The sequence below is a fragment of the Pseudophryne corroboree genome, chromosome 5 (genome assembly GCF_028390025.1).
Source record: "Pseudophryne corroboree isolate aPseCor3 chromosome 5, aPseCor3.hap2, whole genome shotgun sequence".
NCBI lineage: Eukaryota > Metazoa > Chordata > Amphibia > Anura > Myobatrachidae > Pseudophryne > Pseudophryne corroboree.
Window position 1 is genome coordinate 121795651 of NC_086448.1, and position 17707 is coordinate 121813357.

General features: G+C 45.5%; 1 protein-coding gene across 3 annotated transcripts in view; it reads right to left on the reverse strand.

Annotated features, from left to right (window-relative positions):
- Positions 1 to 1918: 1918 nt before the first annotated feature.
- LOC134927342 (uncharacterized) overlaps positions 1919 to 17707 on the reverse strand; it is a 61686-nt gene continuing 45897 nt past the window's right edge. For all 3 annotated transcript variants that reach the window (XM_063921648.1, XM_063921650.1, XM_063921649.1), the window contains exons 4-5: positions 6460 to 6526; positions 1919 to 4817 (exon numbers count right to left, since the gene is read on the reverse strand). In XM_063921648.1, coding sequence (XP_063777718.1) covers positions 3298 to 4817; positions 6460 to 6526 — 1587 coding nt within the window. In that variant the 3' untranslated portion in view covers positions 1919 to 3297. The remainder of the gene's footprint in view (positions 4818 to 6459; positions 6527 to 17707) is intronic.

Here is a 17707-nt window from a genome sequence, read left to right on the forward strand (position 1 = left end):
TCAGTGGCGGATTTGCCGCTAGGCAACCTAAGCGATTGCCTAGGGCCCGGCGGGTCGCAAGGGGCCCGAAGTGGGCCCCCCGCTCGTGTCACTGAGACACGCTGCCGCTCAGTCCGGCGGCAGCGTGTCTCAGCTGTCAGGAGAGGAGAACGCGGGCGTGCGGCTATGTCTGGCGGCGTGTAGGGACTTCAAACCAGCCGCTGGTTCGTGAGCCAATCAGAGCTCGCGGACCGACAGCCAATCAGGAGCCGCCGGTTCGCGAGCTCTGATTGGCTCATGAACCGGCGGCTAGTTTGAAGTCCCTACATGCCGCCAGACATAGCCGCGCGCCCGCGTTCTGAGCAGCTTCAGCCCCAGCAGCAGCGCAGCAGCGGTAAATAGCTGCAGCACTGCTGTGGGGGTATTTCTATACCTGGCACTGTGGGGGCAATTGGCTGGCACTGTGGGGCATTTGTATACCTGGCACTGTGGGGGCAATTGGCTGGCACTGTGGGGCATTTGTATACCTGGCACTGTGGGGGCAATTGGCTGGCACTGTGGTGGCATTTGTATACCTGTCAGGCATACAATTGCCCCCACAGTGCCAGATCTACAATTGCCCCCACAGTGTCAGGCATTACCTGACACTGGGGGCAATTGTGGATCTGGCACTGTGGGGGCATTTGTGGATCTGGCAATGTGGGGGCATTTGTGGATCTGGCACTGTGGGGGCATGGGGCATTTGTGGATCTGGCACTGTGGGGGCATTTGTGGATCTGGCACTGTGGGGGCATTTGTGGATCTGGCACTGTGGGGGCATTTGTGGATCTGGCACTGTGGGGGCATTTGTGGATCTGGCACTGTGGGGGCATTTGTGGATCTGGCACTGTAGGGGCACTTGTATACCTGGCACTGTGGGGGCATTTGTATACCTGGCACTGTGGGGGCAATTGTGGATCTGGCACTGTGGGGGCAATTGTGGATCTGGCACTGCACTATTGGGGGCATATGTCTGTGTATCACGTCCCATTTTAATTGGCCACACCCATTTTTTGGGCGCGCGCACACAGTACCTCTATGGGGCACTCTCTGTCTGATTGGTCGCCGCTTAGCCCCGCCGGGAGTGCACACAGACGCTCTCATTCTAGTGAATGGGGCGCGTGCATGTCACGGACACGTGCGCACCCCAGACGAGGTGATAGGCCCAGGCACAGACGGAACTCCATCTATAATGTAAGGGGGCATAAGTCAGAACAAAAATATAGTGCTATGGATTGTTTGAGGTAGGGGGGGCCCCAAATCGGTATTTCGCTTAGGGCCCCATGAGGTCTAAATCCGCCTCTGCTCCAGATGCATTGTATTTAAAATTCATATATTGACACTCTATGAAGCAAGTAGCATGTTTCAGTTTAGGGGTCCACTGATAATTTCTTAAGGTAAGTGAAAAGACTATTTGTCACCTGCTTTTGAAGGAGTGAAGTATCTGACTGATTCATTACCGAACCAAGCAGCGGCGGCTCCTAATTACATTTAATAAGGGGGCTGCCTCTACTTCCATGCTTGGAGAGGAGACAACCAGCTGCCACCCCTGTGTCCCGGCACCTGCACAATGGATCCTACAGGTGACGGGACCAGTGCATGCGCAGACACCATGGTATTAAATATTCTAGTACTAGAGATCTGAAATTAAAATAATCCATATCAAATTATGAAAACAAAGTGTGAAAAACACGTAAAGAAGCCAACTTTTAAAAATACATAATGGTATAAAATACAGAATGTGACAAACGCTCAAAATATTAAAATTATGACAAAGTTATATGACTGTAACTTCACAATGCAGTGGGCTATATTTTTCACTACACTGAGAAAAAAAACTTGCATGAATTGTACTATATAATAAATATACTTTCCATTTTTGTAAATAACAGAATCAATATTGATTCAAATGTTTATTTTCAAAGTGTATCCAGAATTTCAAATTTGTCCTTTAATAGAGATTGATAGGGGGTCTCTGGTAGAGACACATTTATTACAAGGATCCTCACATTCATATCTAGTAATGATGCAAAGGCTAACAGTATATTTTCTGCATTAAATGGAGTCAACAGCAAATATGGTGCCTTCAAATAGTCAAAATAATTAGAAAATAATGATCTTATTATATTGAGATTTAAAATGGGAAATATAAATTACACAAATATTACTGTACGTTGTATAAATAAGTTCAGACTTAATTCACAATCTCACATTTATTCAATACAAATACAAATATTTATAAAAAGTTTAAAATACACAATATAATAAGTAGTTTATTAAAAATAAATTTAGAAATCTAATTCCATAGGTAACAAAAAAAGTGTCATATTAACACGTGCATTTAATATATTTTTGTGTTTGAATTATTTCCAGCATAATTTACATACTTTAAATATTTTTGTTCTTTTTACATTGGATTGTGGCACATTCTGGTCAAGAACCTTGAAAATGATTTTTAAGGTAGGAACCCATTTTATATAATTAATTTGTAGTCCAAAAGCTCTCACCATAAGTAACCTCACCTCCATACTGGTTTCCCTTGTGTCTTTTACATTTCCATTCTCAGTCACAAAGTGAATATTGGAAAAAACAAATGGTAAAAACAAGCATTTTTTACCCTTAACAAAACATTAATATGTAAGCATTAACAAAAATAATCCTATAAAGGGAGCAACCATGTTTGGCAATCAAAACAGGCCTGATTCACCCTAATTTACTTCTTCTTGCAAAGGTTACTCAAGGTTATGTGTTTTTGTAGCACATTTTCACCAAATACTGCAGTATGTATTGTGGCTATTAATATTGTGTAATTGTTGTACTGCCTATCTGAAGATCCCATCAACGGAAAACTGAGAGACCAATGTTACATGAAGTTTGCACAGTCCATAAATCTTAACCTACGACTTCTTCTGTTGGTCAAATATTGCAAAAATGTTACAAACCATATTTCTTCTTACTCTGTTAAAGCAATGTATATATATTTAATATTACAGCTTTCCAGTGGAAGTAAAAATAAAAGGATCTGTCTGTTGAAAACTAAGACAAATTGGCGCCACAAGCAGGGAAGATGACAATATGATAAACTACAATCCTTCATAGTGTGTTCTTAAACAGAACATTTCATGTTATGTTTCCACAAGACTCTCCGGTTTGGTGGTCAGTTGCAAAGGTTTATTGCTGAAAACACCAATGTCAACATCACCTAAAACCATTTGCTTATCAGAAACCTATTACTTTGAGTACAGTTAATTTGAATTAATTTATAGCATTTTAGGAAGACTATGATAAAACCCATAAGACAGATAAATTAGTCCCTTTGTCATAAGCGATTTGATTGATTCTTCCACGTACACAATCAAGTGAAACCGACAACATTGTGCCGTTTTGCACATTGAAAGATGAGCGAATGGACACACTGGTCCATTGACTTCCTTCTGGCATCTGACCACCGATTTGTTGAGCGACTATGGATGGTTGCACTTCATCACTTATCCGTGTACTTAATGTCACCTTGACAACATTACATGAGTGAATTAATTTCAGGTTGAAGGAAACACTGACACCTCCATTTTCTGAAAAAATTAAATATTTGTGGGCAAACTGACCAGTAGTGATCAGCTGTATTACTTTATTCTGTGGAAAATCCTGGCTGAAGTTCAATAGTTTATTTCTGACTGCCCCTGTAGGTAATCCAGTTTTAGATACTGAAGCTGTGATGGCGGTAGAAATTGCTGTCGGAATCCAGATAAGACTTAGCATACTTATGCCAGAGTTTTCACCAAAGTATCGAACATTGCATTGTGCTGGAGATAGAACCTCAAAACTTATTACATCTCCAGAACTGACTATGGTAGCACCAGATGCTGAGATAGATGTGTCTCTGTAGTTAACACCTGACTTAAAAACCTGCATTAACTCAGAATTTGATCCATTTCTATTGATATAAGAAATCAGTGTAAAGCCTTCACGCACACATGTCGGACCCATGGAATACAGGGCTTGTTGGAAAACAAATTTAACAACACCAGAATCGGTTAACTTGATGCTTCTTCCATCATGAGACAAGCTGATCATGTAGGGATCAGATACAGAGATGATCTTAAAGGTTGGCCGATAGTTAGTTTGGTAATGCATTGCTGTAGACATCTGCGCACTCATGGCCACCGCACCTGTGTCATGAGAGAGCCAAAACAAACTAAGTGGTGTGTTTAGGTCATAAACATGAAAGTCTCTGCTCTGGTTGCAGAATTGGTTTGGGCTTTTTAGAACCACAGATAAAGTTTGGCTTGGCTCAACTTCTACTGCACAACTTATACTTGTGCTCTGAAAATATTTTCCTTCTGGCTGCTCAATTCTAGAACCACTTAGTTCATAGCCTTCTTCACTGTTGTTGAGCTTTAAAGAAAGTTGAAGAAAGTTCCTGCAATTATGTTTTACTGCAAAGTTAAGGTCAGCCCATAACAAGCCATGTTGTCTGAATACAATCTGACTATCTTCTGGAGTCAAAATTTCACATTGCACCTTCTCCCTGATCTTTAAACTGAGCCCTGGATATATCTGGGAGTTAGGCGTTTTAGGAGAAGGCATGGACAGGCCAGCAGACCATGATTCACATAATTTACTTTCACTTATTGCAGCGCAAACAGTGTCACTATCAGCAGTACAAGGAAATGCAACAACCTCTTCTTCACAGTCAGAGCAGGCCTGGCACTCCTGAAGCTCTTTATTAAAGAAGTACTGATCACCACATATTCCCAAAGCTGCATCCTTTTCAGCAACTCCAAGGCATCTGAAGCCACCTGGTGAAAAAAAAAAAAAAAACACTGAGAATGTCGTTGTAAGACATGGATTTACATTTTATGACAACCAGGCCACTTTTTCTTTTCCAACTTATGCCCCACCAAACGTCTTAAAGTTTATATTTCCAGTTTTCAATACATTAATATACATTTACAGTAAAATGAATTCAGCCCTAATTGTACCAATGATTAAATGTTCAGACTATTAGGCATAATTATCAAAAGTATTTACAGGACATCCACCGAATACACCCGTTTTCAATGAGTACTCACAAAAATGAAGTACCACCTAGATGTATGTACGGAGGACTGCAGCAGCAGATATATACATACAGTTCTAGACCAGTAGGTAAAGAGTTAGGGCAGGATGTATCAGGCGCACACTTCCTATTTTCAGTATAAATAAACACTTGTATGCATGCCTCTTATCACATGTATATCAGCGTTTAATAATGCCAAATGCATGAATACTTTTGCTCTGGACAGCTCTTTCGATAAGAGCTGTCCCTTGCATGCGCGGCCATTAGCCAGTTAAAGAGCAATCTGCGAGGGAAGGAGAAGGATCCTTTGGAACCCTCTCCAGGGATTTTTGTGGTAAGAAGCCCATAGGGGGCAGGATGTATCATGTATCTCAATCCTACCTCTTATAACATGTATACAGGTGATTATTAACTCTGTATGCATGAATACTTATCCTCGGGACAGCTCTTCCGATAAGAGTTGTCCCTTACAATGACAGGACTTCTGGGTTCATGACCTGGGAGTCCTATTATGCATGTGGGGCCTCTCTGGGGATTTCTGTGGAAAGAAACCCATAGATTTCTACAGGCAACGCCATCTATATAGATGACATTGCCTATCAGGCACAAGCTCTGGAAAGTTTTACTTTCTGGAGCTTGATGCATAGGGCACATTACAACCCCATAGAATTCTATGCTGACTGCACTGCCGGTGGTCCACAGCAGCTTAAAATTTAGCAGTCGTAGGGGAATATTTATCAATTATCAGACCTGACCATTCTAATTTCTTATTGCAGCTATTTACAGCAATAATTAAGTTTTGACTGGATGTACAAAAAAAAAACATAGAAGCCCATCCCTGTAATGTTTTAGTAGTGAAGTGATTGCATGAGTGGTCACTTCATTACTATATAGGGACCCATTGCTGGGGAGGGTTCCGAGGGATCCCTTCCCTATAAATTTTCAGAAGTGTAGCCTATAGGCTACAATGTACTAACACCATCTGCAAATGGTGTTAGCTGCCAGGGACCAAACCCTGGAGTGCTTCACATTCCGGAGCTTGGTAAATTTGACATCTTCACAGCCCCCATATGGGGCTGCGGCTGCTCTCAGAAACGATGAGAAGGCAGTAGATATCCCTATATCGGCTGTGATCCTTCCTTCATACATACGGGGGATCCTTAATATTTCAGGGTATCCCCCCAAAAAATACTATACAGTATGCCACAAATACTCAATGATAAATAGGCCCCTTAGAAATTGATGCCATTTTGGAAGATGTGATCAACTCATTATGATTCCCAGCCATTATAAGCACACCAATGAATGCCATTCAGCAGGACGCGACTATATATTTTCTAATTCAGCATCAGACTTTTTAGAACATAATTGAAAAACAGTACCTGGAGTATTTAAGCACTTTATCCTCTCACCACAGATATTTGGAGAATTCATACATTCGTCTCTGTCCTGAAAAAAAGTGTTTTGAAAATATAAGTGTATATTTCATAGTCTATTAACAAATGAATGAATACATAGTGTATATAATGTGTTTTCCCATAAAATGTATTGTGACAGCAGTTGGTTGTTCTGCCTGGTTTTAAACCAAGGACTTATTGGTTTCGGTTTGAAGCAAAAGTGATAACCACTACACTACAGCACTAAGAACTTCTATCATGGTTTGAAATGAGGATAGTCTACAATATATTGGGCAGCACACACGGTGTAATGGTTAGCATTACTGCCTCACAGCACTGGGGTCATGGGTTCGATTCCCACCATGGCCCTAACTGTGTGGAGTTTGTATATTCTCCCTGTGCTTGCGTGGGTTTCCTCCGGGTGCTCCGGTTTCCTCCCAAAATCCATAAATATACTGGTAGGTTAATTGGCTCCATACAAATTAACCTTAGTGTGAATGTGTCTGCGTGTACATGTGATAGGGAATATATATTGTCAGTTGGGGCAGGGAATGATATGAATGGCCAAATATTCTCTGTAAAGTGCTGCAGAATATTTGTGCACTGTATAAATAACTGGTAGTAATAATAATAATAGTGTGTGTGTGTGTGCACAATACCTCACCTCAAAAGTGCTCATAAGTTTTCAGTTTTTTATTGTTTGTACCTCTAGCTTGGAGTTGGGTTGCTTGAGACCCAACTTAAAGTCATAACTATGTGCTATAGACGCCCAGGCATGATCTGCAAATATTCCAATACTGCAGCCCCTCTCTACCATATTTGGTGGGGCTATCCTCTTATAAAAGAGTGAAATAGACCCTTGGGCAGTGGCGAATTTCCCATCAGGCATGTGAGGCTTGGATGCTTGTGTTGGTACTATCAGACCAAAAAGTACCAGTAACTGCAAAATATATCCACTGTACTGTACCAGATACCATCTTGAATGGAGTGTACACAAGTAGGACATGCACATACTGTCCCTGTAAGCTGTCCTACTACAGCAAATATGTATACATAATTAAAAATAAAAAAATGTCATAGTGGCTTTTTTATTATTCTATTAAGTTGGCTATGATCAAAAGGAGGTCTGATAACCAATCAATAAAAATAATAAAATTAGACAGGTGAGGGGTGGCCGTTATTGTTGTGCCTAGGGGCGCATAATATCCCAAAATCTGAAGTCTTTTGTAGCTACATGGGATATATAGACATAGGTGTGCGCACGGGGGGGGGGGGGGTGCCTGGTGCGCACCTAACGTCCAGCACCCCCACACACGCCAGGAGGTCAAGGCCCTGAGGTTCACATTCACAAAGGACAACATAAACTGATCGTGCTGGCTGCCGCCTTGCGCGGTACTAGTTTGAAAAAAAAAGACAAATTAGAAGCCCACCCCACCTCTGATTACCCTGTTACATCCCATGGTCCGGTCTGTGTGCTTCTATGAATGACATCACAACGCCATTACATGGGACACTGCGGTGGCCTTCCCTGTTCTGTCTTTACCACCGTGGCCACCTAAGAGGAGCAGGAGCAGCCAGCATGGAGAGTGTGAGTGGGACTGCCGGGCACAAGCAGCAGCACTCTCCTGCACAACTGTCCGCTCCCTGCAGACACAATTCTCACCCATGTGGCAGCCGTAGCATAACTCAATCAGGGACGGAATTGATACTCACTGGCAGCAACCTGCAGTGTGGTAAGCAACTATGGGGGTCAATCCGAGTTGATCGCTCACTAGCTATTTTTTGCAGCACTCCGATCAGATAGTCGCCGCCTATAGGGGAGTGTATTTTCACTTTGCAAGTGTGCGAACGCTTGTGCAGCCGAGCTCTGCAAAAATATATTGTGCAGTTTCTGAGTAGGTCTGAACTTACTCAGCCCTTGCGATCACGTCATCCAGTCTGGTCCCGGAATTGACGTCAGACACCCGCCCTGCAAACGCTTGGACACGCCTGCGTTTTTCCAAACACTCCCAGAAAATGGTCAGTTGACACCCAGAAACGCCTTCTTCCTGTTAAATCTCCTTGAGATCGGCTGTGCAAATGGATTCTTTGGTAAATCCATCGCTCAGCTATGATCCGCTTTGTACCCGTACAAAGCACCTGCGCATTGCGGGGAGGGAGAGAGGTGATGCAGTGCATCAAGGAAAGGTGAGAGGTGATGCGGAGCGTCAGGGGACAGGTGATGCAGAGCATCAGGTGACAGGTGATGTGGAGCATCTCTGAGTTTGAGGTCTGTCATATTGCTGTCATGACGGTGAGAGGTGATGTGAAGAATAAGGGGAGGGTGAGAGGTGATGCAGAGGATCAGGGGAGTGTGAGAGGTGATGCGGAGGTTCAGGAGACGGGGAGGGAGAGAGGTGATGCAGTGCATCAGGGAAAGGTGAGAGGTGATGCGGAGCGTCAGGGGACATGTGATGCAGAGCATCAGGTGACAGGTGATGTGGAGCATCGGGGGAGAGGAAGAGGTGATGCAGAGCATCGGGGGAGAGGTGATGCGGAGCATTAGGGGAGGGTGTGAGGTGATGCGGAGCACCAGGAAAGAGTGTGAGGTGATGCGGAGCATCAGTGTAGGAACAAGATGTGAAGTGTGGGAGGGAGGGGGGTTTTAAGAGAAAAAAATGGCATCTATGGTGTGCGCTGGTTTTCCCAGGGAAGTGAAAACCAGCGCACACCATAGATGCCATTTTTTTCTCTTAAAAGTTGACATTTGACATATGGTGTTTGTATGTCCTTGGCATTCTAAGTGTGCAGCTTCTTCTCCCCGAGTGCGCAAAAGTCCACCATACCTATTTCTTCGGAGGGAGGGGGGTTTGCAAAGTTATGTGTAGGATCGTCCACCTAAGAGGAGCAGCTGTAGGAGGAACAGCTGTGAAAGGATGGAACCGCCGCCAGGCACGATCAACACACACCAGTCCAGCATTATTACTGACATAATCATCTGCCATTCCTCACTGGACTCTATTTAATCAAATTTCCTATATTATTTAGTTTGCAGTGAGTGCCAACAGGCGGAGAGAGACACAAGCCTGATGGGCGGCGCTAGACACGCCCAATGGGCGGTGCTAGTCACACCCCTCCGACGGTGCACCCCCTAATAAAATGTGCTGCGCATGCCTATGGATATAGATGGATGAGTTGATAGTTCCCATAGGTTTTAGTTTATTTCATTCACATTTTTATACATTTTTTTTTTTGAGTAACATTTTGTATGTGGTACACTGTCATTTTTGCCTTTGTTTAGTTTTGTATAGAGGCACATGCTGTATTTTATGTATATGTTTTAGCACAATTTTTAATGGTAACTTGCTACACTTATTTAGCACATTCATATATGTAATTACCACAATGCAAATGCTGCGGTTTTTATGTATATTTTTTATGCATCTTGCTAAGTATTTGTTTGCATTAGGAACTTTTGTATTTCACTCAGTTTTATTATTGCCATGTATTCATGTGGGGTTTCCATAGTGATTCTTATTGTTTACAGCCCTCCCACTGGATGGAACCGGATGATGTCACATTCCTCCAGGAGTGGCCAGACCGGATGCCAGGACAGCGTGCAGATGGTGACAGCTGCGGGGATCCAGTCAGTAAGCAAATTATTTTGTTCTACCAGCATTTGTCACTTGTTTTATATACTGAAGAAGGGGCGCACATTCCCGAAATGGTGATACTAATTTCATACCCTGCAGTTGCCATTTTGATCAGGGGTTGATGCCAGTGTCAACTTAAAGTAAAGTTGATTTAGAGTAAATGTGATTAGTTGGCTAGTGAACACTGGAGCAGGACAGCAGGCACCTTAGCTGTGAGCGGATGCTGATTCGGACACCTCTCCTGAGTATGACACAGGCCCCTGGGAGGAGCTGGATCAAAGTAGCCAGCAGGAGTTGGAGTAGAGATCCTGTGGCCAGCTGAGCTGTGGCGATGACTATGGGGCCTATTCATGGAGCAGTGAAAAGAGTGGAGAAGTGTGCCAGTGGAGATGTTGCCCATGGCAACCAATCAACTTTGAGGTAACATCTATCAAGAGCATATAAAATTATACATACCAGCTAATCGGTTGTCATGGTCAACTTCTTCACTGGCTCACTTCACTCTTTTTACTGCTCCATGAGTAGACCCCTATAAATGAGAACGTAGGGCCTGGCTTGTGGATGGCTGTCAGGTCTGTCAAAATGACATTCAACTTACACTCACCACTGGAAAGTGCTCACATTAAGTAGTGAATGAAAGGACACCTATAAGTATCAATGGGGTCTATTCATGAAGCAGTGAAACAGTGGAGAAACAGACCAGTGGAGAAGTTGCCCATGGCAACCAATCAGCATCTCCCTTACATTTTATAGAAGCTACTTGATAAAGGCTTCCTTCAAAGCTGATTGGTTGCCATGGGGAACTTCTCCACTGGTCCTTTTCTCCACTCTATTCATTGCTTCATTAATAGACCCCCATGACCTCTGTTATTACACTGAGGGGGACATTGGGATCTGTTCATGAAGCAGTGAAAAGTATGGAGAAATGAGCAACCAATCAGCTGCTCTGTATAATTTTATAGTATGCAAATTATAAATGTTACTTTAATGCTGAATGGTTGCCATGGGCAACTTCTCCACAGGCTCACTTCTCCACACTTTTCACTGCTTCATGAATAAACCCCATTTCTCTATCGTCCTAAGTGGATGCTGGGGTTCCTGAAAGGACCATGGGGAATAGCGGCTCCGCAGGAGACAGGGCACAAAAAAGTAAAGCTTTACTAGGTCAGGTGGTGTGCACTGGCTCCTCCCCCTATGACCCTCCTCCAGACTCCAGTTAGATTTTGTGCCCGAACGAGAAGGGTGCAATCTAGGTGGCTCTCCTAAAGAGCTGCTTAGAGAAAGTTTAGTTTAGGTTTTTTTCTTTACAGTGAGTCCTGCTGGCAACAGGATCACTGCAACGTGGGACTTAGGGGGAAAGTAGTAAACTCACCTGCATGCAGAGTGGATTTGCTGCTTGGCTACTGGACACCATTAGCTCCAGAGGGATCGAACACAGGCCCAGCCGTGGAGTCCGGTCCCGGAGCCGCGCCGCCGACCCCCTTGCAGATGCTGAAGCGTGAAGAGGTCCGGAAACCGGCGGCTGAAGACTCCTCAGTCTTCATAAGGTAGCGCACAGCACTGCAGCTGTGCGCCATTTTCCTCTCAGCACACTTCACTGGGCAGTCACTGAGGGTGCAGAGCGCTGGGGGGGGGCGCTCTGAGAGGCAAATATAAACCTTATACAAGGCTAAAAATACCTCACATATAGCCCATAGGGGCTATATGGAGATATTTAACCCCTGCCTGACTGGAAAAATAGCGGGAGAAGAACCCGCCGAAAAAGGGGCGGGGCCTATCTCCTCAGCACACGGCGCCATTTTCTGTCACAGCTCCGCTGGTCAGGACGGCTCCCAGGTCTCTCCCCTGCACTGCACTACAGAAACAGGGTAAAACAGAGAGGGGGGGCACATTAATGGCTATATATATATATATATTATATATTAAAGCAGCTATAAGGGAGCACTTAATATAAGGATATCCCTTGTATATATAGCGCTTTGTGGTGTGTGCTGGCAGACTCTCCCTCTGTCTCCCCAAAAGGGCTAGTGGGTCCTGTCTTCATTAGAGCATTCCCTGTGAGTTTGCGGTGTGTGTCGGTACGGGGTGTCGACATGTATGAGGACGATATTGGTGTGGAGGCGGAGCAATTGCCAAATATGCAGATGTCACCCCCCAGGGGGTCGACACCAGAATGGATGCCTTTATTTGTGGAATTACGTGATGGTTTATCTTCCCTTAAACAGTCAGTTGAGGACATGAGGCGAACGGACAATCAATTAATGCCTGTCCAGGCGCCTCAAACACCGTCAGGGGCTGTAAAACGCCCTTTGCCTCAGTCGGTCGACACAGACCCAGACACAGGCACTGATTCCAGTGACGACGGTAGAAATTCAAACGTATTTTCCAGTAGGGCCACACGTTATATGATTTTGGCAATGAAGGAGACGTTACATTTAGCTGATACTACAGATACCGTAAAACAGGGTATTATGTATGGTGTGAAAAAACTACAAACAGTTTTTCCTGAATCAGAAGAATTAAATGACGTGTGTGATGAAGCGTGGGTTGCTCCTGATAAAAAGTTGATAATTTCAAAAAAGTTATTGGCATTATACCCTTTCCCGCCAGAGGTTAGGGCGCGCTGGGAAACACCCCCTAAGGTGGACAAGGCGCTCACACGCTTATCTAAACAAGTGGCGTTACCCTCTCCTGAGACGGCCGCACTTAAGGATCCATCAGATAGAAAGATGGAAGTTATTCAAAAGAATATATACACACATGCAGGTGTTATACTACGACCAGCTATAGCAACTGCCTGGATGTGCAGTGCTGGAGTAGTTTGGTCAGAATCCCTGATTGAAAATATTGATACCCTAGATAGGGACAATGTTTTACTGTCGTTAGAACAAATAAAGGATGCATTTATCTATATGCGTGATGCACAGAGGGATATTTGCACACTGGCATCTCGGGTGAGTGCTATGTCCATTTCAGCCAGAAGAGCCTTATGGACACGACAGTGGACAGGCGATGCGGATTCAAAACGTCACATGGAGGTTTTGCCGTATAAAGGGGAGGAGTTATTTGGAGTTGGTCTATCAGACTTGGTGGCCACGGCTACTGCCGGGAAATCCACTTTTTTACCTCAAGTCACTCCCCAACAGAGAAAGGCACCGACCTTTCAACCGCAGCCTTTTCGCTCCTACAAAAATAAGAGAGCAAAGGGTTTGTCGTACCTGCCACGAGGCAGAGGAAGAGGGAAGAGACACCAACAGGCAGCTCCTTCCCAGGAACAGAAGCCCTCCCCGGCTCCTGCAAAAACCTCAGCATGACGCTGGGGCCTCTCAAGCGGACTCGGGGACAGTGGGCGGCCGTCTCAAAAATTACAGCGCGCAGTGGGCTCACTCGCAGGTAGACCCCTGGATCCTGCAGATAATATCTCAGGGGTACAGGTTGGAATTAGAGACGGATCCTCCTCATCGTTTCCTGAAGTCTGCTTTACCAACCGTCTCTTCCGAAAGGGAGAGGGTGTTGGAAGCCATTCACAAGCTGTACGCTCAGCAGGTGATAGTCAAAGTACCCCTATTACAACAAGGAAAGGGGTATTATTCCACTCTATTTGTGGTACCGAAGCCGGATGGCTCGGTAAGGCCTATTCTAAATCTGAAGTCCTTGAACCTCTACATAAAAAAGTTCAAGTTCAAGATGGAGTCACTCAGAGCAGTGATAGCGAACCTGGAAGAAGGGGACTTTATGGTATCCTTGGACATCAAGGATGCGTATCTACACGTTCCGATTTACCCCGCACACCAGGGGTACCTCAGATTCATTGTTCAAAACTGTCACTATCAGTTTCAGACGCTGCCGTTCGGATTGTCCACGGCGCCTCGGGTCTTTACCAAGGTAATGGCCGAGATGATGATTCTTCTTCGAAGAAAAGGCGTATTAGTTATCCCATACTTGGACGATCTCCTAATAAGGGCAAGGTCCAGAGAACAGCTGGAGACAGCTTTAGCACTATCTCAAGAGGTGCTAAGACAACACGGGTGGATTCTGAATATTCCAAAATCCCATTTAATCCCGACAACTCGTCTGCTGTTCCTAGGAATGATTCTGGACACGGTTCAGAAAAAGGTTTTCCTTCCAGAGGAAAAAGCCAAGGAGTTATCCGATCTGGTCAGGAACCTCCTAAAACCAGGAAAAGTGTCAGTACATCAATGCACAAGAGTCCTGGGAAAAATGGTGGCTTCTTACGAAGCAATTCCATTCGGCAGATTCCATGCAAGAATATTCCAAAGGGATCTGTTGGACAAATGGTCAGGGTCGCATCTGCAGATGCACCTGCGAATAACCCTGTCACCAAAGACAAGGGTGTCACTTCTGTGGTGGTTGCAGAAGGCTCACCTATTAGAAGGCCGCAGATTCGGCATTCAGGATTGGATCCTGGTGACCACGGACGCCAGCCTGAGAGGCTGGGGAGCAGTCACACAAGGAAGAAACTTCCAGGGAGTATGGACGAGTCTGGAAAAGTCTCTTCACATAAACATTCTGGAACTAAGAGCAATCTACAATGCTCTAAGCCAGGCGGAACTTCTCCTGAAAGGAAAGCCGGTGTTGATTCAGTCGGACAACATCACGGCGGTCGCCCATGTAAACAGGCAGGGCGGCACAAGAAGCAGGAGTGCAATGGCAGAAGCTGCCAAGATTCTTCGCTGGGCGGAGAATCACGTGATAGCACTGTCAGCAGTGTTCATCCCGGGCGTGGACAACTGGGAAGCAGACTTCCTCAGCAGACACGATCTTCATCCGGGAGAGTGGGGTCTACATCCAGAAGTCTTCAACATGTTAATAGACCGTTGGGAAAGACCAATTGTAGACATGATGGCGTCTCGCCTCAACAAGAAACTGGACAAATATTGCGCCAGGTCAAGAGATCCACAGGCAATAGCTGTGGACGCACTGGTAACTCTTTGGGTGTACCAGTCAGTGTATGTGTTTCCTCCTCTGCCGCTCATACCAAAGGTATTGAAGATCATACGGCAAAGAAGAGTAAGAACAATACTAGTGGTTCCGGATTGGCCGAGAAGGACTTGGTATCCGGAACTTCAAGAGATGCTCACGGACGAACCGTGGCCTCTACCTCTGAGAAGGGACCTGCTACAGCAGGGTCCCTGTCTTTTTCAAGACTTACCGCGGCTGCGTTTGACGGCATGGCGGTTGAACGCCAGATCCTAAAAGGGAAAGGCATTCCAGAAGAAGTCATTCCTACCTTGATTAAGGCACGGAAGGAAGTCACCGTGAAACATTATCACCGCATTTGGCGAAAATATGTAGCGTGGTGCGAGGATCGGAGGGTTCCGACGGAGGAATTCCAACTGGGTCGTTTCCTACATTTCCTGCAATCAGGATTATCTATGGGTCTCAAATTGGGATCCATTAAGGTTCAAATTTCGGCCCTGTCAATATTCTTCCAAAAAGAATTGGCCTCTGTCCCTGAGGTCCAGACTTTTGTCAAGGGAGTACTGCATATACAGCCTCCTGTGGTGCCTCCGGTGGCACCGTGGGATCTAAATGTAGTTTTAGATTTCCTCAAATCCCATTGGTTTGAACCATTGAAAAAGGTGGATTTGAAATATCTCACATTGAAAGTGACTATGTTACTAGCCCTGGCCTCTGCCAGGAGAGTATCTGAATTGGCGGCTTTATCTTATAAAAGTCCTTATCTAATCTTCCATTCGGATAGGGCAGAACTGCGGACTCGTCCGCATTTTCTCCCTAAAGTGGTATCAGCATTTCATCTGAACCAACCTATTGTGGTGCCTGCGGCCACTAGCGACTTGGAGGACTCCAAGTTGTTGGACGTTGTCAGAGCCTTAAAAATATACATTGCAAGGACGGCTGGAGTCAGAAAATCTGACTCGCTGTTTATATTGTATGCACCCAACAAGTTGGGCGCACCTGCTTCTAAGCAGTCGATTGCTCGTTGGATTTGTAACACAATTCAACTTGCACATTCTGTGGCAGGCCTGCCACAGCCTAAAACTGTAAAAGCCCACTCCACAAGGAAGGTGGGCTCATCTTGGGCGGCTGCCCGAGGGGTCTCGGCATTACAACTCTGCCGAGCAGCTACGTGGTCGGGGGAGAACACGTTTGTAAAATTTTACAAATTTGATACCCTGGCAAAGGAGGACCTGGAGTTCTCTCATTCGGTGCTGCAGAGTCATCCGCACTCTCCCGCCCGTTTGGGAGCTTTGGTATAATCCCCATGGTCCTTTCAGGAACCCCAGCATCCACTTAGGACGATAGAGAAAATAAGAATTTACTTACCGATAATTCTATTTCTCGGAGTCCGTAGTGGATGCTGGGCGCCCATCCCAAGTGCGGATTATCTGCAATACTTGTACATAGTTATTGTTAACTAATTCGGGTTATTGTTAAGGAGCCATCTTTAAGAGGCCCTTTCTGTTATCATACTGTTAACTGGGTTTAGATCACAAGTTGTACGGTGTGATTGGTGTGGCTGGTATGAGTCTTACCCGGGATTCAAAATGCCTCCCTTATTGTGTATGCTCGTCCGGGCACAGTACCTAACTGGAGTCTGGAGGAGGGTCATAGGGGGAGGAGCCAGTGCACACCACCTGACCTAGTAAAGCTTTACTTTTTTGTGCCCTGTCTCCTGCGGAGCCGCTATTCCCCATGGTCCTTTCAGGAACCCCAGCATCCACTACGGACTCCGAGAAATAGAATTATCGGTAAGTAAATTCTTATTTTTCTCTATCGTCCTAAGTGGATGCTGGGGTTCCTGAAAGGACCATGGGGAATAGCGGCTCCGCAGGAGACAGGGCACAAAAGTAAAGCTTTTACAGGTCAGGTGGTGTGTACTGGCTCCTCCCCCTATGACCCTCCTCCAGACTCCAGTTAGATTTTTGTGCCCGGCCGAGAAGGGTGCAATTCTAGGTGGCTCTCATAAAGAGCTGCTTAGAGAGTTTAGCTTAGGTTTTTTATTTTACAGTGATTCCTGCTGGCAACAGGATCACTGCAACGAGGGACAGAGGGGAGAAGAAGTGAACTCACCTGCGTGCAGGATGGATTGGCTTCTTGGCTACTGGACATGAAGCTCCAGAGGGACGATCACAGGTACAGCCTGGATGGTCACCGGAGCCACGCCGCCGGCCCCCTCACAGATGCTGAAGCAAGAAGAGGTCCAGAATCGGCGGCTGAAGACTCCTGCAGTCTTCTTAAGGTAGCGCACAGCACTGCAGCTGTGCGCCATTTTCCTCTCAGCACACTTCACACGGCAGTCACTGAGGGTGCAGGGCGCTGGGGGGGGGGCGCCCTGGGAGGCAAATGAATACCTATAAAGGCTAAAAATACCTCACATATAGCCCCAGAGGCTATATGGAGATATTTACCCCTGCCTAAATGTACTAAATAGCGGGAGACGAGCCCGCCGAAAAAGGGGCGGGGCCTATCTCCTCAGCACACGGCGCCATTTTCTGTCACAGCTCCGCTGGTCAGGAAGGCTCCCAGGTCTCTCCCCTGCACTGCACTACAGAAACAGGGTATAACAGAGAGGGGGGGCAAAATAAATGGCAATATATTAATATAAAAGCAGCTAT